This window comes from Vipera ursinii (genome assembly GCF_947247035.1).
Source record: "Vipera ursinii genome assembly, chromosome: 3".
Taxonomy (NCBI): Eukaryota; Metazoa; Chordata; class Lepidosauria; order Squamata; family Viperidae; genus Vipera; species Vipera ursinii.
Window position 1 is genome coordinate 161,149,865 of NC_139516.1, and position 26,897 is coordinate 161,176,761.

A 26,897-nucleotide genomic window follows, 5' to 3' on the forward strand; every position below is an offset into this window, starting at 1 on the left:
AATTTCTAGGAACTATACAGGGGTGTCAAACTGCAAGTTTTATCAAAGGTTCTTATAAATGCTAAGTACAGTTTAAAAAAAGATTCTAAATATTGTTTATAAAATAGGAATATGAATTATAGACAAAGCTACATATTCCATTTTTTGCTTTACTTTTGTTTATTTCAGAGTTAATTGTGTTTTTTCAAATGCTAGGCAGAGCCTTTTATAACGTCTTATGTTCCTAGTGACTACATGGACATATCTCTGAAGTATTAGGTATGTTCACCACCTTGAGTTACTTATAAAAAGTAATAAAGGCAGCATAAAAGTATAGTAAATAAATAATAATAAGTAAGCGGTTTGTGCCTGATTTGTTCCAATATGTTTTTTGACTTACCAGTCCAGCCTATAGCTCTGGAATTTCCTGATTATCTCTTATTCAAATGTACCTGGTCTGACCCTCATTAGTTTTTTCCCAAATATGCCAAGATCTGCTAAATGCTATCATTTGTTCATATCTTTCATAGATTTCAGGAATTTGATTTCTCAATGACAGCATTATTCCATATTTAAACAACCTTAGCTGGGTATATCCAAGTAGGAAGCTCTCCCAGATTGGTAGCTCTGTTTTGAAAGATAGCATCTATTTGACCCCCTTTAAATTCAGAAAAAGGATCAAATAATATTTCACACAACAGAGTAAGACTTCTCGTGATTCATGCATTGGAGCTGGAATCCCTCCAACAAGGATGGCCAGCTTTCGGAGGCACCAGCAGATGTGATCAGAACTTTGAGATGATGTGTTAGGAACATTCACAAAATGTTTAGCTTTGTGCAGTTACAAAATGTATGCCAGGATGAATGTTACCAGTTCCAAAACTTAAATAATATAGGACAAAGATAAAGAATTACATATTCCTTTGCAACTAAATCTTACCTTAAACTAGTTGATAAGAGCATATAATTATTCAAGATGTTACTACTTAGCCTCTGACAGAATTAAAAACTTTTCTTCCTATCTTTCCTTTGACCGATTCCATCTTTTCAGGGCTTAAACAAGCAGTTCATGGGAATTACAAATGTATCAGGCTACCAAACCCGGTTTTAGTTTGTTTTTTTAAATGCTACAATCAGCTTAACCTAACATTGATTTTGATTAAAAAGAAGGCCAATTCCTTAAAGAATTTTAAAGGAAAATTGTATTTTAAAACTTTTCAATAAAAAAAAAAGAATTCGGAATTCTTTAAGGAATTGGCCTTCTTTTTAATCAAAATCAATGTTAGGTTTTTACATTTTTCTAGACAAGCTTATATTTAAATGTAAAATAGAGTATTATAGCATAAAAATATTACCTAAAATTTACAGATACATTCCACAAAGGTTACCATCACATGACTTCAACTATCTTTGAACAGAAAAACGTAATTTCGACTCTTTAAGGACCCGTTTCTTACATCACCCACTAAACCAGAAGGGAGGAGATACCGCCGATTCGGGATCCCATCACCATGGGAACCACGGAGCGGAAGTTCTGGAAAGGGACCTGATCCTATAGTCGCGTTATTATGGCGTCACTAAATACTTTCCGTAAACAAACGCAGGCTTCCTTTTTCGCCGCCGAAAATTGCGTGCGCGTGGGAACGGCCTGCGAGGGCGAGAGCTTCCTCATTCGGATACGGCTACGCTAGCGCCCTTTTAATCCGTGTGGTGAATCTTTGCCGGCTACCAATTAACATTCCCCGCCCCCCTCAGCTTTGAAGAAGAAACACTTTAGCTAGTGAATTCGGGACAGGCGGGGCAGCGGACGCCGCACTCTCGGGGGCCTTTTGACCGTTGCCTGGGCATTTTATCCGACCGCTGGGAAACCCCGCGGCTGTCAGGCCGGTCTCTTTCTGGAGGGGGCGCTGCCTTGAACCTGCTCCCGCATGTTTGGCCTCCGCTCGGTGTGGGAGGCCGTGGAAGGGAAGCGGATGGCGTTGCCCTCCGTTCATAAATGTGTCCAAGTGAGTGACGAAGGGCAGCTCGCTGCGGCGTCTCGGAGCGGCCGAGTTTCACTCCACCTGCGCCACCCCCCACCCCCCCAAGTGGGTTGGATTGCAGTTCTCCTGATCCAGCACTGTTTTGGATGGGAATGGCAGGAGCTGTAGGGCAGGATTTCTCAGCCTGGGCAACTTCGAGGCAAGTGGGAAATCGCGAGGGGGGTTGAAGTCCACATGTCCCAAAGTTGCCAAGTTTGAGAAACAAGTGCAGGGGTCTTCAAACTTGGCCCTTTTAGGACTTGTGGACTTCAACTCCCAGAATTCCTCAGCCAGTCACACTGGCTGAGGAATTCTGGGAGTTGAAGTCCACAAGTCCTAAAAGGGCCAAGTTTGAAGACCCCTGATGTAGGGCATCACTTCGGGGAGAGAGCGAGAGAAAGAGAGGCGAGCTGTGGGAAGGTGGTTGCTTTGGTTCCTGGGTGTTTCCCGGTTGCCCAGAAATTCCTGCGTATCCGTATTATTCTGCAGATCCTACGTCTGCAGATCGCGTAAGGCTCAAAGAGCCAGTCCTTTTTCCTCCGAGGCAATTAGGAAAAAAAACAACCACCACCTAGGTATTTTTCCTCCTGAAGGAAACGGTACTTTAATTTTTTTCTGATGATAGATAAATCGGGCTGGGAATGTCATGTTGGGGAATATATTTCATGAAAGCAGTGTACCTTTCTTTTTTCCCCATATCAGTAGTGCTTGGTCCTTTGGATAGCTGCGTGATTAGTAGGAAGGTATCTTTAGTCTTCTCCTCCAGCAGTCTCCCTTCCCCCCCCATGGTAAATTTTATAGCTATTAAAAATGTCTCTATTCTCTCCCTTAATTTTTTTACTCCTAGTAAAAAATTATTTCCAATGCAAATCAGTCTAGAAAATGTTTTAAAATGATATATATATACATACATACACATACATATATACATATACATACATATACATATACATACATACATACACATATATATATATAGTTTAGGATGCAGGAATATTTCTTAATTGAAAATCAGTAGTAAAAATGGTATATAAGAAAAAGATGTGTACAGTAAAAGGTTAGAGCTGGAAGGGGCTGCTTTTTTATTGCTAGTCTGAGAAACAAATATAGAATGCAGGCTTTGGAAAGGTCAGTGCTGCAGAGTTTACACTTTGTGATATGTGAGTAGAGAATGAAAGGAATGAATTTAAAATTAGCAAAGTTTCGATAAAGTGGCTGACAGATGATGTAGTGATTGAAAAGTGGAAATAAAGTGAAAAAATGGCACTTTGATATGTACCACATTTCTGCAGATAACTTACTACATGCTTCTCACTTTAATAATCAAATTAATGTACATGTTGATGTCATAATTAGTAATAAAAATAGCTGTTGGGGAAAACTATTAATTGTGTTTGATAATTTTATAAGGTAGGGTCATTTCAGTTTTTGGAGTTTTGAAAGTGTATGTAGGTCGGTTCTTTAAAGTGCTTGACTAAACAAAGGCAGCCCTATAAAATGAACATGGGTTATTTCATACTACGAATGTTACTGTATTACATTAAATAACCTGCATTTGCTTGTATTCTTATTAATTAAATTTATATGTCACCCATCTCGCCAATAAGTCAACTCTGGGCAACTCTTTGTTTTTAAACACAAGAAAAATTGTCTCATTTTTCCAGCTCAATCAAGAAAATCAGCTGCTCCTTAAAAAGCTGAGGCATGTACGCCTAAAAAACAAGCAGCTGGAATGTGATGTAGTGCAGCTGCATGATAAACTACGTGAGCAAAAGAAGTGCTTGCCTGCCTGTGTCACAAGGAAAGAGTAAGAATGGCTATACTCTAAGCAACTGCCTCTTAAGAATCAAAGACAGGGGTGTCACGTGACGTGTCGCGATGTATCGTGACTTTTTTTTTCCATTGCCGGCAATGGGGTGGGTGCGGTTTTGGCATGACACATCCGGCCCATGGGCTGGCAGTTTGACACCCCTGATCTAAGATTTCACTTAGAATTCTAATATGTATAAAGATTTAGCTTCTCATCTGTCAGTTTCTTCATTAAAGCAATATTTGATTCAAACTTACATAGAATCATTGATGAATGAGTTTAAATTGAAGGCCATGCCACACACTTCTAGACGTTCTTTCCTAAAGTTTATTATTCACATAGAAATATAATGATTAAACATTAAGATAAATATCTGTATCATTACCCAACACAATATTTTAGCTTAACATACTAACTTTTGATCGATTCAGTTAGTCTTGTGAATAATTAATATTTGTAAAGGTTGTAGCCCCAATTTTTGCAAGGTTTTGGCCTGCTGTAATTAGGACATAGAATGGCATTTGCAAGACTGGATTAGTACTTTTGTTATTTTAATGAAAGGCTCTTTCATTAAAAGATGAAAGAATTCTTGGTTTTTAGGGAAATGTAGGCAAATGGAAGTGGGTTCTTTGCCTGACGGTGGGAAATTCTTTATGTCCAATAAATAGATCTTACTGGATTTAAGAACATTTACTTCCAGAAAGATAAACATGGGTTTATAGAATTAAATGGTTATGTATGAGAATTGAAGTTACAGTAATTTGAGAAATTGGCAGAGGCTTCATAACCAATGTATAAAATACTTAAATTGGAAAATATGGATTTTAAACTAGCCTTCACAACTCCAGTCGCCTTAATGCAGAATAGCCATAGGCATAAGATGCCCAAGCATAACGGGAACCCGAGATGATCAAGTTAGAGACTACTATGTACTTCAGTTTATGATCACATAGATTGAAGGCAAGAGAGGAAAGGGACGACAGAGAATGAGGTGGCTGGATGGAGTCACTGAAGCAGTAGGCGTGAGCTTAAATGGACTCCAGGAAGGCCTGGAGGAACGTCGTCCATAGGGTCGCGATGGGTCGGACACGACCGCAGCTAACAAAAACAACAAAAACAACTACCAGTATCCATGTCTTTTTCTTCTGAATGTTTTTTATATATAGATGGTATTTCTCTTTGAGATTAAAAGGAGATTTGAGATTTTAGTATTCTCTCTCAACTTTATTGGATTTTTAGGAAGGTTAGATAAAAAACCCATTACATCAATAATATTCAATATGAAGTGTTTTTATTTAATTGGCTGTTTATTTTAGTGTACAGATTCAAACAGAGCTTCACTTATACCAAAAAGGTGATGGCGTTCATCACAAGGAACACGAAGTAGTAAAGGAACATGCCAGGTGAGTTTTGGAACACTAGTCAAACATACATCTTAGCACATAATTTGGATTCTTGGTCAACAATACAAACAAAAGCCTTTAATGACACTACAACCACTCTTTATACATTTATCCATAAATATACAGATCCATTTTTGAGTTATTTTCTGCTCAGTGTTGAAATATTTGTTAAGGTCCATTATTCTTTTATTTGACTGTATAAAAATGTTCTGCTAGTTCTCCCTTCCATAACAGATGATAGAACAAAAGTTATATCTGTGGTGTATGCTTTTAATTACACATTGCCAAATAGAAAGCTTTCAAGAAGAGTCATCTACACAGTTATAAAGTTTTATACTAAAACATTACCATATTACTGGTAAAATGCTCACTTTTTTCAAAAAATATCCCTTGATATTTTATTGGTCCATTGCTGGACCAGTGGACTGCAGCAGATGCATGATTTTTTTTATTTCTCCCACTGGGACACCAGTGGGCTCATTATATCCCCCCACTCCATTGTTTGTGCAGTGGACATGAGAGGAAAAGAAACACATGGATATGCAACAGTCCAGTGATCCCCAACCCGGTCTGTGACTTGTTAGGAACTGGGCCAACACAACTGGAGGTGACCGGCGGGCGAGCAAGCGAAGCTTCATCTGTGTTTGTAGCTGCTCCCCAGCGCTAGCGTCACCACCTCAGCTCCATCTCAGATCATCAGGCATGAGATTCTCATAGAAGCATGAGCCCTACTGGAAACTGTGTGTGTGAAGGATCTAGGTTGTACACTCCTCCTCCCCCTCCTGGTGTATGGAAAAATTGTCTTCCAAGAAACCTGTCCCCAGTGCCAAAAAGGTTGGGGACTGCTGCAACAGTCCACTGAAGGAAAAGATGTTGAAGGACACAGCACAACATGTCAAGCACAAGGGGGTCCACAATGGGGTTCCTACACAGAACCTCTGTTAATTGGAAGCAACCAATGTGTGGTGAATTGTCCAGAGACTTGCCCATATGTGTGAAAGCGATTCTTGCATTACATGAGAGGCGCTGAAGCAGGAAACTCTGCCAGTTGGAGGCTGTGGTGAGCAGAGTCTAGACAAACCGCCAGGCCTTTGCTGTGGCTAAAACAGATAAATAGCTTCCATTCTTTTTCAGTGAACATTTGTATAGATATTCATATTTGGAAGACTAACGATTCTTCTACTTTTGCTTCCAGAGTACTTCAGCTGTATAATGAACTGAAGAAAAGGTACAATAAAGAAGTCAAAACAAATCAAAGACAAAATGAAACAGTTGCAATGCTGTCTGTAAGCTTTAATCATTTGATCACTTTGACATAAACTAAAAAAAATGAAATGTGTTTGGTATATATAGAATACTGTATTTTTGCATGTTTCATAAGCATATTGCAAGATATATTTACTGTCTGTTTTTCATTCAGTTGTGGTTTTCTAATAAAACATTGTCACATGTATCTCTGTCCATCACTGCTATTAAAGTTAAATGACAACGTCAAGGAATATCTGCAGACAGACAATATGGCATTGTGTTCTTGAATTATTTCATAATTCTTTCATATACTGTCAGAACATGATAAACTTTCCCTTTGTAAGTTAACATGATAATCGTTTGGATTGACCTGATATAGGATAATTTAATTTGGCCTTTTGTTTTTATGATACATGTCTTATTTTTAAGTGTTGTCATCTGCTCCAAGCCCCCAGGAAGTAAGGAAAATAGGTAGTTAAGATAGAGAAATGGGTTTTTGCAAGCAGCTTTTGCCCTTGAACCTAACTGCAGGACAAATATGCCTTGTAACGTGTTTTTTTCTACCATCTTGCCATGCTGTTGCTTTAATCTCATATCCAGCCCATGCGTGAGGCAGCCTTATAATGCTTGGCATCTGCAACAATATATTAGTGGCATTTATCATTGTTTAGATAAGACAGTGACTCTTTAAATCACATATTTATTTCTAACTTCGGTTTTTAAAAAAGTAATTTTGAATTGATGTCCCAATTGCCCTTCCCTAGTATGTTTAAGAATGTGTTAATTTTCTTGTTCTTTAAAATTGTTCAACTATTTAATCACAGGGTAAAATTAATAATCTGGAACACCAACTTCATTTAGCAAACCAAAAGATAAATGCCTTGGAATATAAAAAAAAGGACAAATTTGTTGCAATTCAGAGAAGACTGTCATCTGACAAATGTATGTGCAAAAAGAAGGGAAGCTGTTCCTGCAAATATTTAGGTAATACTTTTTTTCTCCTATTTCCGCTTCATTGGCTCTTGATCTCATGTGTTACCTTTTGGCATATTCTTATCTATGACTGAATGAAGATTAGAAGTTTCTAAATGTTTGCAACACAGGGCAGTTTTGTCTTTTATTTGAATGTTAAAAAAAATTGGTTTACAAAAATTGTTTACAAACATATTCAAAATAGAATGAATTTGTAGAAATGGACAGACATTGAAAATGAAAGAAAGAAGATTCAGAATACTTTAGAACATGGGATACATTTTATCAATGGCTAGAAAAATGAGGGAGAGAGAAAGGAGTTTAACATGTAACATGTAGCTGATAAAATATTAAGGATTTGTGATTACAAAAAAATAATAAAATATGGTTATTAAAAAAAATGAATTTGCTTACAATGGGCACAATCCCAGAGTCCCAGAAACAGACCGATGCTTTCTTAGTTCAGATTATTGGGACTGGGTGAGCAGGAATTGATTCAAGAACCCTTCCTAATTCTCTGCTGCTAAGCTGGGGGTGGGGGTGGGGTGGGAATTTATACCAGCTCTCACTGATAAGGGAGAAAAAAAACAGATTACACATATTTTTGCTGTGCCATACTGTAGAGAGATTTTAAAGTATGGTTTGAAAGAATAAAAGGGAAATGGAAAACTTCTAGTCTTATTAATTGGTAGAGACAGCATGTGAGCCTTAGTATATATGCACGTGCACTGTGCTCATATTTCACAAAAATTTCACTTAGACATTTACACCTACATTGTACAGTGAGATGAAATTGTGTATTCGTAGAAAGGAAGGGGCAAGGCAGAAGAATTCAGAGGATTTAAGGAGCTGCACCTAATTCCCTGATATAGTCCATGTGTAGCTCCTGAGCCAAAGGTAATATGTTTGTGTGTATAAATGGAAATCCAGTAATTTGAATATTAGAGACCCTTGCATTGAAAATGCATATAATTAACTTCTTCCTACTCCAAAAAGACTTATTAAAAATACTTCCTATTCAGATGCAAACATTGCTTAACGAAATAGTACCATAATTATGTTTTCTATAGTCTCCTTTATTTAGAACAGAGGTGGGGAACTATGGCCCTTAAGGAGAATTGATGGTATGTACTGTTTATTTTCAGACTAGGACCAGGAAATGGACCATCACTTGTCATAAAGTTTACTGGCTTTATTTCTGTCCGTGTAATCTATATTATAGTGAGAGTAGATAGAGGAGATGTGCATCACTAGAGAAGAAGTGTTACTGTTATCACCTTATAGGAAGTGCTGTCAAATTATGTGCAATTCTGAATAGATTTTTAATTTTAGTCTGGTACATATTCTCTACAATATATTTGAGTATGTTGTAACTGCTGTTGCTAAGTGACATCATTTTCCTCTTTCAAATTGATTATTGTATTTGGCTTGTGCAAAGGATTTTTTTTACCATATTTTATCTATACTACTTCTCTGGCTCCTGCATTATATAAACTGGTCTTAGTTGCTGTAAATTCCTTGCCCTATACAGCCAAAATGGTTTTCTGTGCTTGGACCATAAATCCATAAAACAAAGGGAGAGACTAGCCCATGGTCACCTACTTAGCTTTGGGCCTAAGAGAGGACTAGAACTTACAGTGTCCTGGTTTACATTGTGGTGGCTTAACTATACCATTAAACTCCACCGCTGTTAACATTTTCTTCTTTCACCAAGACTGACTTCTTAGACTGACAACTGCTTTATGCCAGTGCTTGCAGATCTGCGGTTTCCAGAACCTTTGAGATTTTCTCTTTTCACAGCTGCTTTGTCTTTGACTGTTTCATTATTCTGAATTCTCTGTAAGATACCTTGACTCTTCAGCAAATAAAATCAGATGATGATAAGACCATAAAACTGAAATTGAAATACTGTATTTTCAGGCCTTAAACCTGACATATTCTAAGAGGAAAACCTGATTTTACAGAAGTGAAAACAATTCTGAGGTACAGTTAAAAAAGAATAAGAACATAATTTTTATCTTTTAGTGACTTTAAAGAGATTACTTATGTACTTTAGACCAGCTGCTTTATGAGACACAGCAACTGAAGATGGAAAATGAAACGCTTTCCAAAGAAAGAAGAATGTTAAAAAATGAGCTTGCTGCATTAGATAAGGTGGGTTTTTTTAAAAAAAATATTGAGGCAATGTAGAGAAAGCTCCCATTTGCAAATGGAAAATGTCTGCTATAGGAGATAAAGTTTTATGCATTGTTACATTGTGAGTGTGCTCTAGAAGCTTTAGCTTTGCTGATCAGTGGATAGGGATAGGTGAAGTAATGCTTCCCCTTCCAAGCAGAGGCGTATTTAAGAATGTATAATGTTCTTTGCCTGTTTGTATGTATCTTTGGGTTGAAGATACAGTTGTCTGTTAAATGTATTGTTCTGTGTACTTAAGACAGTTCTTTGAAAACTTCTAAGTACAGGTGTGATACTATATAGGATGAAATCCTGCTATAGATTATAATACAAAGATGGATAATAAAAAGTTCTAAATATATAATCCTATGTGCAATCAATTCTATTTTCAAATAATTTTTGCTAAAGATTGTAATATATGTTAGAGATACTATATACAGCATTTGATTTGGACACTATGTTTATCTGTAGAAAGGGAATTTGTTTTATGTCTATTATCTTCTTTGTATTAAATTTGGAACCTTAGAAATATGGCCAGTTGAATTCATTATTTTAACTGATTTTATACACATATGTATAATTTATAAAAACAAAACACTGAATTAATGAAGGATTTAGTGCTAGGGCAGGAGTCGTGATTCATTATTACAAATGTAGGATTTGTAATAACAATTTCTTCAATTAGCAAATTTTGTAATTATTTGAAGCAGGGATGTTCTTTGTAGAAAGGAACAAAGTTTGAGACAAAGTATCTAATTCAGAAGTAGAATTTAAGTAAAACATTTTGTGTCATAACTTTTCAGGATTTCTTTGATGAAATAGAAGATTTAAAATATGCTCTACAAGAAGCCATAAAGCTGAATACTCATTATGAAAAGTGTTTTAAAAAGTTAAGTTCCACTTATGGAATCACTTCTACATCAGGGTTGACAGCTGGCAATCCTCGTACAACTTTATGGAAATAATATGCTCAGTCAAGATTATTATTAATGTATACTGAGTGTATACAGAAAAATCAACTCTCAACTGAGTAACTTCTTAATTTGTGCAATAAAATCATGACTCTTACCCATTTTTCATTTTGCATAATTTGTATACTTTTTATTCTTCCTCTATTTTTAATAAATTTGGGACTGGCTTTAAATGCAATGCTTAACTATGGTTTGGCATTCAGTAAGTGAAGGTGAATGAGGTACTTAAGTTCTTCCATTTGCTCTGTCTTCTGGAGGCATATATCAAAAGAGGAAAATAGAAGTAATTGATTCTGATTTTTAAACTAATTGTAGAACTTCCTTATGTCTGAATTTGGGGACCTATGTTTAGTTCAAACTATGGTTGTTCTATCCAAAGGTATTTCAAGGTTATTTTTATAGCTTAGATGTGTGGAACTTTTTTTTGAAAATGAATGTGTGATATGTCCAGCAAGTCATTGTTAAAACAATAACTTTGGGCTACATTCTCAGCCCATTTTTCCTTACAGAGGTATTGAGAGAATAACATTAGGAAAAAAAATATGTAACAGGTCTTAAACCAGCAGTCCCCAATCTTTATGGCTTGATAGCCCGGCAGGGTGGAGAGAAGGGAACTGGTCTGCGCAAGTGGTGGGCCAGTGTGTGCATGTTCGTGTCTGCCCACCACTTGTGCAAATGCAAGCAGCCTGCTGCTTGCACAAATTGAGCTGTGCACATGTGCACTCAACGGTCGCTTGCGCAGCTCTGTTCTAAATGGGCCACATGTGGCCTGGGGACCCCTGTCTTAAACTAAGGTGATTTGTGTTTTGCTGGGGATGGATAAGCAGGATGATTTATTTGTAAGCCTACAAAATGCTTGCTAAATAATTTGCCTATAAAATAGATGATATTTGTTTGGATTCCATGGAGGCAAATCTCAATGAGATGATTGTGACAACATCCAATGTTATCTAGGATTTGGGTTAAAGGAAGAGAATGTCCCAATAGTTTTTATCAGCATTTTTAATGAAATGTTTGAACTGATAGTGTCCCTTATTACCAGTGCTTTTTTTGTAAAAGAAAAAGGTGCCGGAACTCACACATGTCATACAACCCGCCTTGCCTACCCTACAAGGTTCCATCAAAAAAGGTGCTGGAACTCCATTCTGAGCGTTCTATGACAAAAAAAAGCCCTGCGTATTACACTTTTAAGGGTTACATAAAATTCTAAGAATCTTTTTAAAATGTAAATGATACAGCTTTTATTTTTTGATACATATATTCTATAGATATATCCTCTTAAAAGTATATTTCAAAATAAATGAATTGCTGATCTAAATTAATGAAGATAGTTCTTCCATTTCAGTTGCAGACTATTCTAGAGGAAGTAGATTTCTTTCTTTTGGAGTTCAGGTCCAAGCACAGGGCAGAAACCACAGGTCACTAGGACTGGGTTAAGTCCTAGATAAAGGTGTGTATGACTTCTGCTTTTATTCAAGAAGCTGGGGCTCACTCATAGAAAAGAACAGGCGGCAGGTTTCAAATATTTAGGAATAGCTGTGTGCTTGAGGAAAGCTCACTGCAAATATGCAGCTGCTACTGGACAAAGATCTGCAAATTGAAGCTCTGCTTGTTTTTTTTATACACATTTAAAACAGTTGTCCCCCTGTGAACCTAATAACATCCTGTGTATTATATTAAAAATGACGGTTTGGTTGCAACTTACGGAGGTCCACCATGGACTGCACCTAAAACTTGAAGATTCTGCATGACCTGCTTTAATAAACAAAAGATTTTGCTCAGAAAGCAAGCCTATCCATCTCTGGTTTTCTCCTACCCTGAAATAAGGGCATGGTCCACCTCCTCCGGTACCTTAGGCTAATTTTAAACACTACCGTTTCTGTCAGTGTGGTGCTCGGTGCCGCCTGGTTTTGGACCGATTCTTTGGATCAACGGGACACCGCTGCATCGATTGCATCCGGACGCCATTATCGCCCAACAACAAGCCACGATCAATTTGGAAACGCTTTGCTGGTAAGGAACCTTGCAGAGAAGCCCCTCAGCACCACGCGGATGTGAGGAGGCAGCAACAATTACTCATCCAAACATCCCGCCAGGGCTAAGGCGGGTGGCGTTGCCCGCTCAGACCCACCATCTCCTCAAGAGGCCGAAGGAGAGACCCGGAAAGGGTCCCGCCTAGCCGACCTTGTGTAACTTCCGCAAAACGAGGACTTCGCCGTAGACGCGGCGGGCGCGCACACGGTGCCTGGCGCGTGACCCTGCCTTCGCTCATCATTGCCGCCTCTCTTTTCTTCCGGGGTTTGGCGGTGGTGCGGCTCTCGCGTCAGCTGCTCCCGGCGGCCTCCCATAGATGCGGAGGCGAAGCTTCCCCGCTGGCGTGTTTCGTTCTTGGAGCGGAAGATCTTTCCCCCCCCCACCGCCCACCCCTCCTCGGTGAGTTGCAGCAACGCTCCGGGTCGCCTTAAAGCAGGGGTCTTCAAACTTGGCCCTTTTATGACTTGTGGACTTCAATTCCCAGAATTCCTCAGCCAGCCGTGCTGGCTGAGGAATTCTGGGAGTTGAAGTCCACAAGTCATAAAAGGACCCAGTTTGAAAACCCCTGCCTTAAAGAGTGAGATGGGCGCAAAGAGATTGGACGTAGTAGTAGTAATAATAGTAATAATAGTAATAATAGTAATAATAATAATAATAATAATAATAATAATAATAATAATAATAATAATAATAATAATAATAATAATAATAATAATAATAATAATAATAATAATAATAACGCTGAAAGGTTGCCTCGTTTGCAGGGTCGGAAGGAAGAAAAATAAGAGAAATAATTCTGGCTGGCTGAAATAGATTTGACTTTCGATTCGAAAGGATTTCCGTTTTGTCCTCCCGAGCTTTCCGCGCTGGGAGAAGTGCTGCTCCTCCGAGCGAGAAAATAGGGTCGGGTTCGTGCATCGCGCCGAGGTGTGATTGGCGTGGGTCGGTGTCAGGCATTTTGCGCTGCCAAGCCTTTGCCAGAGTTCACCGGGGCGGAACTAAACAGATCGTTTTGGGGGCTTCCGGCTTTGAAGATGGGTGTCCTTTGCCACGTTTCGTTTCGACCGTCTGATAAGTCACAAAGTAACGAGAAAGTCTAGCTGAAATGCTTGCGATGGGATGGTTTGTCCACCCAAAGTGAGGCTGGGCGAAATGAGGAGCTGTTTGCTCTTTTGAAGTCTTGGAAATGGTGCCCAGCAATCGCTTTGTGCTCCTTGCTCTTCCTTTGTGAAGACAACTGTGTTTAACCCCAAAGTGTGCTCTCTACTTTGTGAGGTTTTAGTTGAGAGGTATCCAACCTTGGCAACTTTAAGACCTGTGGACTTGGAGAATTCTGGGAGTTGAAGTCCACAAGTCTTAAAGTTGGCAAGCTTGCACACACACCCCACCTTGGTTTAGCTGGTCCTAATGAAAATTATGGTAATGTTGAACTAGGTTTACCCACAGGATCTCTCGATATGTGATACAGTAACCTGACACCCCACCCCCCACCCCGGTAAAACAGTGGGTTTTGTGAGCTTAGAGTTGGGAAAGAAATTGTGCTGTTTACTTTGAATAATTACATTTTAATATGTATATACTAGGGACGCGGTGGCTCAGTGGGTTAGGACGCTGAGCTTGTCGATCAGAAGGTCGGCAGTTTGGCGGGTCGAATCCCGAGTGCCGCGTAACAGAGTGTTGGAAACGACTAGCACGCATGTGCGGGGGAACCTTTACCTTTACCTTATGTATATACTAAAAGGTAAAGGTAAAGGTAAAGGTTCCCCCGCACACACATGCGTGCTAGTCGGTCCGACTCTAGGGGGCGGTGCTCATCTCTGTTTCAAAGCCGAAGAGCCAGCGCTTGTCCGAGGACGTCTCCGTGGTCATGTGGCCGGCATGACTAGACGCCAAAGGCGCACGGAACGCTGTTACCTTCCCACCGGAGTGGTCCCTATTTTTCTACTTGCATTTTTACGTGCTTTCGAACTGCTAGGTTGGCAGAAGCTGGGACGAGTAACAGGTGCTCACTCTGCTACGCGGCACTCGGGATTCGACCCGCCAAACTGCCGACCTTCCGATCGACAAGTTCAGCGTCCTAACCCACTGAGCCACCGCGTCCCTTCATGTATATACTATAAAGGTATAAATTTTAGAAAACAGTTTCCAACAAAAGTTCTTATTTTTTTAAAAAAAAATAATAATGGATTTGTTGAGTTTTGCTTAACTCCCTGAAAATCTCTTCTTTTGTTTTGTTTTGTTTTGTTTTTCCTCAGGGGAGCCCTTCTCATTCACCAAGGTCAAGCAAAAGATGTTTGCTTTGAATCAGCAGTTCTCTTAAACTGCTGCAGCTTGCAAACACTGGCGGGATCTAAGTTGCCTTTGGAGTATTCCCAGAATAGCTGCACTGAGGGTGACAGTTACAGCCAATTTCCTGCCAGTCTGGCTTGGTGCTTATCAGTCCCTTCCCCCTCTGCAGAGCTGGCTTCCAGGCATGAATGCTGCTGTCTGAAAAGGGAAAGCACTATATTAAAAGCACACACACACACACACACACAAGAATGTTCAAAGCAACATTCATAGTTTTGCATCAAGAAGGTGAGTCTGCTCAGAAAGGAATAAGGCATTTTCTGCTGGCCCTCCATCCAAGCTATATTATTAATCTTGATTAATTGTTATGGGGCAAGAATGGCCTTAAAAAATAAGCTGAGTTTTTGATGGTCTCTGGAAATAACTATAGCTGAAAATAACTATCAACTTGCTGGACTCTTGAAATCATTGCAACCTACATAAAAAGCACAACATGAAAGGAAAGGAAATGGAATGTGCCACAGCTATAGCGATGAATAGAAATTAAATGGTTATTGTTGCAGTGTTGTATTAATTTAAATAGTAAATGATTTACAAGTGTTCTTTTGATAGATACAGAAATAGTAGATATTACTCTTTCAGTTCTATTGCTGAGTAGGTAAACCATTGAAAGGCCCTTCAGTGAAAACCTCTAAGTGTGAAATGAATGATGGCTCTTTTGGGTAGAGAAATGGACATAGAGCTAGAGTAAAGGGTCACATGATGGAGGTTTACAGCACAGAATCAGAAAATGTCTGGTATGTAAAGCAATTTATGGCCAACAATTTTGAGGTCAGAATGCCCTGGTTTGAAGTTGATCAGCTTGAGATCAATTCAGAATAGTTATTCTGAAGCCAAAAATGTCAGTTTCAAAATAATAATAATAATAATAGGTATCACAAATATTACTATTTCTCATACAGTATTTTTTAAATACAAATGTTGGAGATAGATTTGTCTTTTATTACAATTCAGTTATTTGGTAAATTTTTAAAATCTGTCACTATAAAATGTTACAGAGCAATGGCATGCACTTTATTTAGAAGAATGAAGCTGTAAGAGTTCAGTGGAGCTTATAACCAAATGACTTTTAAGCAATTGCTATACATTCTTATTTATTGCATTGTTGAATTGGGGTATATACGTGAATGATGTAGTTTGTATTCAGTACAGGCCCTATAAAATTTATTTCTGTGTCTTTTATAGGTCTTTTAGCTGATGAGAAGAACCACATGAAATACACAGTAATGTACATTTGATTCAGGGCATGAAAAAAGGGACATTGGTGATACTTCTATGGAAAAAGTGCTGCTATAGGCTGAGATGGCGATTCTATGCTTAAAACCTATGAACTATTATTCTTTGAGAAAAAGAGGCATTTTTATGCTGAAACTTATTTGTTTTACTCTGACAGTATTCATTTTCTGTGAATTTTTAATTTATTATGTAGTTATAATTCAGTGTCATTGGCCAGAATTGAAAAATCAGAGTCTGGGGACTAACAAACAGAATTCACATTTTGTCTTGAAAACCATCTTTTTATCAGATCCTCATTTGCTTGGTAGAATCAATGGACATTGGTTGGACAAGCTAAGGAGGTAGGAGCCAAAATATCAATAACTTGTTGCTCTTGATTTGTGGAAGCATTTGTTGCATGCTGAAAAATTAAAGTTACAAATCTAAAAATTTATAAACTGAGTATCTACTTTCTAACTTGTTGAATGTTGATGTTTAACATTGCTAAAATCTCAGTGTAGTTTCCTTTCATAAGAAAGGAATAATGAATCTTATAATTCATTGAGCAAAATTTCCCATTCATTATTTGAAGGAACAATCACCTTATTCCTTGCATGTTGGTTTAACACATTAAAACCAAAATAGTGTTCAAGAGTACAAGTATTCTGCAATGTCTGAATCAGCTTAATACTGTGATTTAAAAATTATTTATTTAGTTGATTTATACAGTATAGTCACCCATCTCAGAACATGTCTCTGAGCAGCTCACATTAAAACAAAGATTTATACACACATGAAACACATGTTGCATAATAAAATACTGTTGTTTATCTTAATTTTACAATAGTTTATCTATGCAGAATTTTTTCTTGTTCTATAAAAGTTGAAAGGAAAGAGATAAGAGTTATGCAGGAGGCAAAGGGCAGCTGCTGTCTGGGAAGAGAGCCTTGAGGTTTCGTATCAAAGTTGTCTTCCAATTCCTTGTGCTCAGCTTCATGATCAGACCCCAGAGATACTAGTTTCTAACCATGGTTGTTGAGTGAAACAGTTACATGGGCTGAACAAGCAAAGCAATCACATCTTAATGACTGCTTCACTTGATGATCAAATTTCCAGTCCCAATTGTTGTATATCAAGGACTGTATTTACCAGCATGTTGTCGTCATTCATGTTGTTATATATTGTCCTAAAGAACAAATGATTGGGGGACTAGAGGCTAGAACATGTGGGGAACAGTTGCTGTAATTGGGTATGTCTAGTTTAATGAAAGGGATGACTCTGGGTGTCATGATAGCTGTTCCAGTATCTCAGGGGTTGCCACAAATAAGAGGGAATCAAGCTATTCTCCAGAGCACCTGAAGGCAGGACAAGAAGCAATGAATGGAAATTAATCAACGGGAGAGGCAACCTGGAATTAAGGAGAAATTTCGTGACAGAACAATTAAATCAGTGGAACAATCTACCTCCAAAAGTTGTGAATGTTCCAACACTGAAGATTTTTAAAAAAGACTGGACAACCATTTGTCTGAAATGGTATAGGGCAGGGGTAGGCAACCTCGGCTCTTTTATGACTCATGGACTTCAACTCCCAGAATTCCTGAGCCAGCTTGGCTGGCTCAGGAATTCTGGGAGTTGAAGTCCATGAGTCATAAAAGAGCTGAGGTTGCCTACCCCTGGTATAGGGTTTCCTGCCTGAGCACGGGGTTGGACTAGATGACTTCCAAGGTCCCTTCCAACTCTATTATTGTTGTTGTTGTTACAGTATCCTGTCACCAAGATACGTAATTTTGGCTGTCCTTCTCAATATTTTTATTACACTGTTAATTTCTCTGGTGTCTTCAAGGTCCAAAAATGTTGTTTCCATTTTATGGTGCTGAGGTTTTCTCTAATAAACTTTTCTTCAGTCTTCCCATTCTTGCTGTAGGTCACGGAGTCTAGGTGGGTGGTCTGCTGTTTTTGGATAATGTCAGGAAATCACGAGTGACTTCAGAATGTTTGCTCTCTATTGAATTTGTGTCGTAATAATGGAAATTTTTATATAACTTTCAGTCACAGTATTTTTTTCTGCTCTCTGACTAATCAAGGATAATTCTTTTTTACTTTGGGATTATAATAACTTGCGCTCTGATTATTTCTTTTTTCTAATATATATATATTCCACCTTTATAACTTAGCAATTTAACTGGTCTTTGGATCTACCATGTCATTTCCAAAGTACCTTCTTCTGTTTCTTATTTGGCAAATGCGATTTTCCCAACCTTCTGTTAGAACATTCAGAATAGCAATTTTTGAGTGGCCCTTGTTGTTCTCCAATGTAAGCAACATTTCTGTTGTTGCCAAGGGTAGCAATTGTCTTCATTTTGTCCTCTTTTGCCAACCAGGTCTTCTTGCTGATAGCTGATGGGGAGCAATAAAAACGGCAATGAATTGGTACTTTGCCAATTCCTTTGTTCTTCCTTTACTGAAGTTTCTTTGCAGAGAAAGGAAAACAAAATCTGTGTCACCAGTATTTTGATCATTCAAGTGGAAAATGAAGCTTAGTCTGCCCTTTGCATTGTATATGTAATTTGGAGTAATGTTACATAGTCAGGGCTTTGTGATAGTTGATTGTAACTCTAAACAGTTTATCCTTTCCTTGAGATGATTTTTGCTAGCATCTGTTGTGGATAAATTCTAAGTAGTTGAAGAGTTGGAAAAGCTTCAAAATTAGGCCAAAATCTAGTGAAACCACCTATATTTGGTTCCCGGGTGATAAGGATTTCCAATGGTGGCTCTTTTGTACAGCCCCGGCAGTTCTAAAATGTAGATGTTGGCCCCAGATTATTAAATGTGACATTCCACACAATGTTAAAAGAGAAGGCCATTCTGTATCCAGCTACTTTTAATCCAGGTTTTATAATTGCTTCATAATATTTGTAATGTTAATTGAAATATATTTTGTATTTTTTCCCCTGCTAGGGAATGGCAAATGGAGAGGGCCTTCCAATCTGCCCTCTGGCTTCTGCAGCCAGAAATAGTCTTCATCCTGGGCGATATTTTTGATGAAGGAAAATGGAGCTCTTCCCAGGTGTGTGTTCCTGAATGGGTCTCCGAGCAAAATAGATGCTTTTAGTAAGTCCAAGGCCAGGAGTAGTTTCAGTTCTTAGAATCTTAATTATTAAATGGAAGCTGTTTATGAATATTGCAGCATTGTTAGAATTTAAGTTTGTATTTATAGATGGTACTTTGCACAATAGATATGCCAACTGAGAGAATATTGGCAGTATTGGCAGCAGACCTTTGAGCACAGATAACTATGGTGTATTGTTGCTAGTTCCTATAAGTTGCATTTTGAAATGAACCTTAACAATTCCCATTTTCCGCTCCTATATACCGATTAAAATGCAGCTGAAATATTTTTTCTAAATTAACCAGTTTGTTAAAGTATTCAGAAAATTCATGTACAAATATATATGGTATATGTGCGTGTGTGTGTGTATTAGGAAAATGTGGACAAAGAAAAATGCAGATTGTTTGTGTAGGCTTGTGAGAAGAAAACAAAGATGATGAAATAGCACAGAATAAAAAATGAGAAAAAAGAGCAACTGTATGAAATTGAATTTTGACAGATTTGCAGTTCCTACCAGGGTAGTAGTGATTAAATTCATCAGTTAGCAAGAGGTTACCCGTAAGTTATAGACCAAGTGTTTTTTAAAATGAAACACTCTGTAGTTTTCCCCCAGTAATTAGTGTAAAATTCAGTAGATGTCTTGGGTAGATTATTTTTATGGTATTAAAGCCAAATTTATATTCAGAACACTGTTACAAAAATGAACTGTGGTTTGGGATAAATTGGACACATTATGGACAAATAGGGCTGATAAATAAAATATGTAGAAATCTGTGTTGGTTTGGAAAGGTTTTTTATGGTTCTAAGAATAACTCTTAATATATTAGTATCTAAACACTCAACAGCCCTAGGTGGGGAAAAATAAGATAATGCAAGCTGCTATGTTTAAAGAAATGCACTGGTGCCCTTTATCTTCTTTTAAGTTTTTCCCCCTGAATATAATGTAGGAAATAGTTTGTTTTCATTTTTAATATATAAAAATGAATTTTAATATAAATATTTTGCAATTGATTGCCTTAGCTCAATGTATTGTCTGCTGACCATTTATTCTAGACGAAGGCAAGAATAATCAAAATAGAAAAACCTAAAACTAATAGTATTTAATTTTATTTAAACAAGATTCTAGCATTTAAATTTTTAAATATATTTTTCTGCAGGCTTGGTCAGATGATGTAAGACGCTATCAAAAAATATTTTGGCATCCAGACCACACAGAAGTATTTGGTATTGTTGGCAATCATGACATTGGCTTTCATTATGAGTGAGCATCGTTTTAAAATTGTGGAATATAGATTAAAATATTGGTGTTGTAGTGAAGATGCTCTAATTCAGTTATGTTTTCTTCATGCTGGGAGTTAAGTTGTTTGTTACGGTATAATGAAGTGCTGTGTCTTTTATTATACCCTCCTAGGATGACATCATTCAAGTTGGAACGTTTCTCTAAAATTTTCAACTTGTCTTTTGAAAACGTAATAACTCGGAAAGGGATAAAGTGAGTATAACTTTTTTTATTTACTGGGATTTTTATTATTGTGGCTAGTCTTTGTGCTTTGGCATTTACAGCAAAATATTAGTTTCACAATGATGGCATCACATTACATTTTATTAAAAAGTAAATTATAAATAGATTTTTTTAAGATTAATTTTCAGCTCTCCAGAAAATACTTTGTAATATATTTCTGCTGAAAGGATAAAAATTGTTGCTTGTGGTCTGTTTTTTCCCCCTATCTGGTATTAGCTTCTTAGCCATATAAAATATTTATATTTATTAAATTTGTTCTAATTCTGCTTTTAACATTTGGGTTTTAATTTAACTGCAGCCCATTATATAGAAACATGTATTCATTTCCTGATACTATAAACAATATCTTAAGGTTCTGCATTGTTTAAACTCCATTTTTATATCAGTGCTAATATCCTCCGGGTAAGATTCAAGTAATGGTTTTCAAAGCCCTACATGGCATGGGTCCGGAGTACCTTAGGAATCACCTGCTGCCAGCGTCAACGTCCCTCCGTCCAGTGCGCTCCCACAGAGAGGGCCTCCTCAGGGTGCCACCATTCGGAGAATGCCGTCTGGTGGCTCCCAGGGGGAGGGCGTTCTCTGTGGGCGCGCCTGACCTATGGAACCGTTTACCGGTTGAGCTCCGGATGACTCCCGACCTTCGCTCCTTCCGACACGACCTAAAAACACATCTGTTTAAGCAATCCGGTCTGGTCTGATAGGTTCTTTTGTAATTATTATCTTAAGGTAACTATCTTCTACATTTGGGCTAAATTAGGGTTTAATTTATTTTCAATATCTATATTTGTACATTCTATTATTTATGTCACTGTTCACCGCCCTGAGTCCTTAGGGAGAAGGGCGGTATACAAATCAAATAAATAAATAAATAGTAACCAATGATAGATACATTATTGGTTTTTGCCAAGTTAACATTTAAGACACAGAATCATATTATGACGGCTTCAGTGTTAAGATCAATATTTATGATTATATATCCATTGTGAGGATTATTTTTCTTCCTTGATCATTTATTACCTTGGGCAGGTTCTGTGCAAACCCAGGGCGAATTTTCCACTTATTTGTGACATGGTTCTCTTTGTTGTAATCCAAAGGTGTTATGTAGAGACAAAGAAATGTCTGATGGAAGGAATTTGTGTCTACACCTTCCCAGGCCTCTTTGGAGGATGGGAATCCTCTTGAGCACATTAGAAGTATATTCAGTGGGGAAGTCTTCTTATGCTATGTGGGTTTACTTTGTTGAGTTTTCTTTCCGAGTTAAGAATATGGGATCTTCTAATTTATTGGCTGTAACTTGCATATTTCCTTCTTATATTCTTAGCTTTCTTATAGTGAACAGTGTTGCTCTTGAAGGTGACAACTGTATGATTTGCAGAACAGCGGAAGCCAAACTCATTGAACTTTCCCACCAACTGAATTGCTCATGGAAGGTAGGCATATAATGATTTTTGGGAAAGCTTATCAACGTAAAGAACAACTCCTCTCCAGAATTATTTTAAACTAAGCCCTTCCCAAATTATTATTCTGGTGCACTCAATCTTTCAGCAATATGTCTTTTCCTCTAAAAATTATATGTTCTCTTCATTAAAATGAATGAGAAAGCCCTTATGGGGTGAAGGTTTCTGTCCTTGGGCATTGGGAAAACCAGGATGAAATTGTGGATATGAATAAAGCAGCAGCACTATCAAATTTGTTCTTTTTAGTGTTGTAATCATCTTCAGAAGTCGCTGTTGTCTCTGAATTTAGTAGATGGGAGAGAAGAGTCCTTTTAAATTATAGTTTATTTATGGATTCCTCAATCCTACAGCACTTATAAACTCTTGATATAGCAGGGCTTTCCTGCTCTTTAAATTAATTAAATCTGATAGTTTGATATTTGTTAGATTTATACCACATATAAAAACTGAAGGTTGGCATACTTAGTGCACCTTCCTCTGTAATGGGTTGAGAGAATAACTTTGAGCAGAAGGAAAAGCAGTAACTTGAGGCTACTGTCAGAGAAAAGAAATTTGAGTTAGAGGCAGAATTGTAATTTAAGAAAGCACCTTAGGCTTGACCCCCCCTTCCCCAGTTCCCTTGATGATAAAAGGGAGGGGAGGGGAAGCATATCCACACTTGCAGATTCTATTACTGTAACAGCATAATAAAAGTAGCATTAGCATTCAAAAATTTGGTTCCTAGTCTGATCCATCTTGAAGGACTGACACCCTCAGTACTTAGGACGGTTTTCTTTTTTGTGCATTGTGTGCATAGACATTGTTCTAAAACATCCTGGGAGGTTCTGCTAAAATATGCTAATTTATCTTGCAAACATTTTTTGCCTCTAACTCAAGTGGTGCCTAAAAACCGACTGACTCATCCGTTCTTTGAACATGAGAGGTATCTTTTAGAAAATCCATTTTTATATAGCTGCACCATTCCCTCAATTCTAATGAAATACTAGACATTTTCCTTAAAAACCATGGTGACTTTTCTATTTGTTGCTCTGTGTAAGGTATATATTAAATCATTTCTGATTTTTTGTTGACAGGAGCAAAAAAAGTATAAGAGAAGCTGCAGTAATGTGGCTAAGCTCCCAGCCTCAGCTCCAATTCTGTTGCAGGTAAGTTGGAAGACTATGATAGAATGAGATCTTTGCACTTTATTTAGCATGGACATATTGAGAAACTTTATCTGGAACTATTTTGTGCTTTTACTTCTCAGCATTATCCTCTTTATAGAAGAAGTGACTCAGAATGTACAGGGGAAGATTCTGCTCCCCTGGAGAAAAAGAATGACCTCTTTAGAGAGAAATACGATGTTCTTTCTCAAGAAGCTTCCCAGAAGGTATTTTTGTTTTGACCAGAGGCTTTCCATTACTTAAGTGTCAACTGTGGAGTTGTATTAAAGAAAAAGTGTGATTTTTTTTTTTATTCTTAAAAGTTGCGCGGTGGAACTTATTTCTTTTAGGAATTATTTACACACAATATTTGTAGCAAACAGTGCTATAAATACAGTGACAAAGTAACCAATGCAAGAGGAGCTTTCCTTTGTCTTCAGAACATCTGGAGTTTGGGAGACAATTCTTTCCCTCTTCTGAAAAATGACAGCATACTGTTGCTTTGTTAAAGAAAGACGCAGTGCCATAAGTGGGAAGTTTCATCTTTTACTGTATTTGCTTACAAGAGATTCACCAGTTTTCAAGGATATAAATCTATTGTAAAGAAGACCTAGGTGCAGTGTAGAACCTACTTTGCAACCAAGTATATTAGAAGTCAAAATTGTACACCTCTGTTCTGAGTTGCACTGCAGGTGATGTACCTGTTTTGCAATTCGATCTCAGTCTTTGTGGCTCAAAGCCCAGCTGGGTGGGAATGTTTGAAATCTGAGATCCAATACATTTGAGGAGTGCCATAAAGCAAAAGGTATTTTAGCTTGGCACTGGAAATCATCAAGCATATCACCCTTAGCATGCTTGTTAATGATATATCAGAGTGAATTCAACAGTTATGCAGTGGTTCCCTGAGCCCTATTAAGTCAAATATTTCTGGGTAACGCCGAACCACACTTCTCCCAAAGATGTGGGCAGGAGCTTTGGAATCAGCTATGCGTCAAAACTGAGTTACTTCTAGTATTTACTGGTGTGATTTGATAGTACTTTAAGGATGGATGGATAACAACTCTTAATAAATTAGCACTGATTAAAATGACTGAGGGGAAACTGAAAGCAAGATGTGCTGTGTGGGGGAGTTATTTCTTAAATCAGAAATAGTAACAGTGATGTTTTATTCCACTTTATAGCTATTATGGTGGTTTCATCCTCGCCTGATTCTGAGTGGTCATACCCACAGTGCCTGTGAAGTGCTTCATAATGGTAACATTCATGAAATCAGTGTTCCGTCATTCAGTTGGAGGAACAGAAACAATCCTAGTTTCATAATGGTAAATTTAAATGTTTATTTTATCAGATATTTTTTCATAATATAAATCAACATAGCAATCAGCTATTTTCTCAGACTGATGCTACCTGTAAAAAAAAGCAAAACAGAACAGCTTCTTCCATCCTCTCCAAAAGTACACTTAAGTTGAATACAAAGCACCCGCTTTATATAGCACATACATGGAGAGCCATCTAGCTTGTAGAGTGCAAAATAAAGTTTATGATCTACAATTCTAAATGCAAGCATATTTAGTACGTTTCTATAAAGAGGATGCAGTGTAAACAATCTGACTACAATTGTCAGTAGTCTGCAACAAACAGTATTGAGACTTGTTTTTGCTTGACTGATTGATTCACAAGACCACCTTTTCCCTCTGGAATTCTTTGTCTTTCAAAAGTGCAAATTATATCATAGGACAGCAAAATTCTATTCAGAGGAAACTAATTCACAGTTTACTTTGGGGTATACTAGATTACAATTCTTAATGAACCCAGAGCCCAAAAAATTTCTTGGTTCTAAGCTTTGTTTTAAATGATGCTATCTTCAAAACTGGTTCTATGCTAACTTTACTTTTTCAACTCCTTGAGCTTCAGGAAAGGCAAAGCAATTATAGCTCTATTGTAATTTTTAATTCATAGATCTGTGTCATTTTAGGTAACATGATTTTAAATTGTTCTCCTTGAGAAGCATAGTTTCACCTATATTTTGTTTAAACTCCTTATTTAACCATCTAGGAGGTCATGTTTCTAGCACTCTTGACATGTGGATGCTTATCTATGGGGCTAAAGGTAAAGGTAAAGGTTCCCCCGCACATGCGTGCTAGTCGTTTCCGACTCTAGGGGCCGGTGCTCATCTCCGTTTCAAAGCCGAAGAGCCAGCGCTTGTCCGAGGACGTCTCCGTGGTCATGTGGCTGGCATGACTAGACGCCAAAGGCGCACGGAACGCTGTTACCTTCCCACTGGAGTGGTCCCTATTTTTCTACTTGCATTTTTTACGTGCTTTCGAACTGCTAGGTTGGCAGAAGCTGGGACGAGTAACAGGCGCTCACTCTGTTACGCGGCGCTCGGGATTTGACCCGCCAAACTGCCGACCTTCTGATCAACAAGCTCAGCGTCCTAACCCACTGAGCCACCGCGTCCCTTAATCTATGGGGCTAGATTATCCATAATCCCAATCCCTTCCCAATTCTATAAGAACAGAGAGCTATGTTGTATTTTATTTCATGCAATTTCAAATGCTTGGTTCCCCCAATTATATAGCAACCATTAGTATAATTAAGGGTTTTAAGCTGTTAACTATATAAGTCTTCCCTTGCTCGGCCAAACAACAGCTGTTGTGTTCTGGAAGGTCCTTTTTTCACATGGCACAAAATGTTCACACAGGGCAGTTCAGTGCTTAATTGCAAAATAACTACCATTAGAAGTTTCAGAGTTGTCTGCATCTCTTGAACCATGAACAATTGAAAGTACTGCTACTTTAAGAAGAACTCAGCTTCCCTCTCCCTTCATAGAATCTTCAATATCTACAGACATTTTGCCACAGACCTTCTAAACTCTTGCTTTCATTTTTCAGGGCAGCATAACATCAACAGAGTTCTCGCTCTACAAGTGCTTCCTTCCACATGAGAACACAGTAATAACCATTTACTGTACAGCAGGATCTGTGCTGGTGGTCCTCATTCTGGCTCACTTTCAGCCCCTTCTTTCCCCTTACCATTTTGTTCAGCGTTTAATCACTAAGTATAAAGCACTATGAAAAGTCAGACACTTGGAATCAGTCACTGACACACCAAAGCTAAAGAACAATCCATCAGACTACATTCATGCCAGCAAATGCGTACTTGAATTGCTAGCCCAAAGGCAAACTGCTTTTACAGACAGCTCTAGACAGTTGATAGGACGTTTTTTTTTTAAACTACAGGATAAAGTAACTGCTTCATGCTGTACAAAAATATTGTAATCTACAATCAAACGAATGGTTTTCTTGCTAAAGTTTTTTGTATCAAATATGTATATTAAAAGTTTGTAACTGTACACTAAGTTCTACAAGCCTCCTTTTGTGTCTGCACTAGTGCCCTACGCTGTCAGAGGCTCAGTCTTTGTAATAGAAAAAGAATTTTAAAGTGTTATTGCTGCGTGACCATCTGAAGTGGTAGTTCATTTCCTTGA

The 26,897-nt window shown here is 37.8% G+C and overlaps 3 protein-coding genes across 8 annotated transcripts in view; 2 read left to right on the forward strand and 1 right to left on the reverse strand.

Annotated features, from left to right (window-relative positions):
- The first annotated feature begins 1,669 nt into the window (after positions 1-1,669).
- Positions 1,670-10,734, forward strand: LOC310639092 (uncharacterized protein). Of its 2 annotated transcripts, XM_083360513.1 has the most exons (7): positions 1,670-1,985; positions 3,665-3,807; positions 5,127-5,213; positions 6,409-6,499; positions 7,286-7,445; positions 9,490-9,587; positions 10,412-10,734. In XM_083360513.1, exons 1-7 carry the CDS (start codon positions 1,908-1,910, stop codon positions 10,571-10,573), a joined length of 819 nt encoding a protein of 272 aa, XP_083216639.1. In that variant the 5' UTR covers positions 1,670-1,907; the 3' UTR covers positions 10,574-10,734. The 2 variants fall into 2 exon arrangements, with proteins under 2 accessions (XP_083216639.1, XP_083216640.1); XM_083360514.1 differs by lacking the exon at positions 5,127-5,213.
- Positions 10,735-12,876: 2,142 nt separating this feature from the next.
- On the forward strand, positions 12,877-26,762 carry MPPE1 (metallophosphoesterase 1). Of its 5 annotated transcripts, XM_083360505.1 has the most exons (12): positions 12,877-13,012; positions 13,378-13,540; positions 14,869-15,190; positions 16,148-16,539; positions 19,136-19,244; positions 20,444-20,547; positions 20,698-20,778; positions 22,130-22,238; positions 23,339-23,410; positions 23,512-23,634; positions 24,589-24,729; positions 26,302-26,762. In XM_083360505.1, exons 4-12 carry the CDS (start codon positions 16,265-16,267, stop codon positions 26,482-26,484), a joined length of 1,197 nt encoding a protein of 398 aa, XP_083216631.1. In that variant the 5' UTR covers positions 12,877-13,012; positions 13,378-13,540; positions 14,869-15,190; positions 16,148-16,264; the 3' UTR covers positions 26,485-26,762. The 5 variants fall into 5 exon arrangements, with proteins under 5 accessions (XP_083216631.1, XP_083216634.1, XP_083216632.1 ...); XM_083360508.1 differs by lacking the exon at positions 14,869-15,190; XM_083360506.1 differs by lacking the exon at positions 13,378-13,540 and having other exon boundaries at positions 12,879-13,016; positions 14,874-15,190.
- The window catches only part of GNAL (G protein subunit alpha L), a 64,191-nt gene continuing 60,044 nt past the window's right edge, over positions 22,751-26,897 (reverse strand). The window contains exon 12 of the mRNA XM_083360512.1: positions 22,751-22,799. Within this exon, the coding sequence (XP_083216638.1) occupies positions 22,797-22,799 (3 nt within the window). The 3' untranslated portion in view covers positions 22,751-22,796. The remainder of the gene's footprint in view (positions 22,800-26,897) is intronic.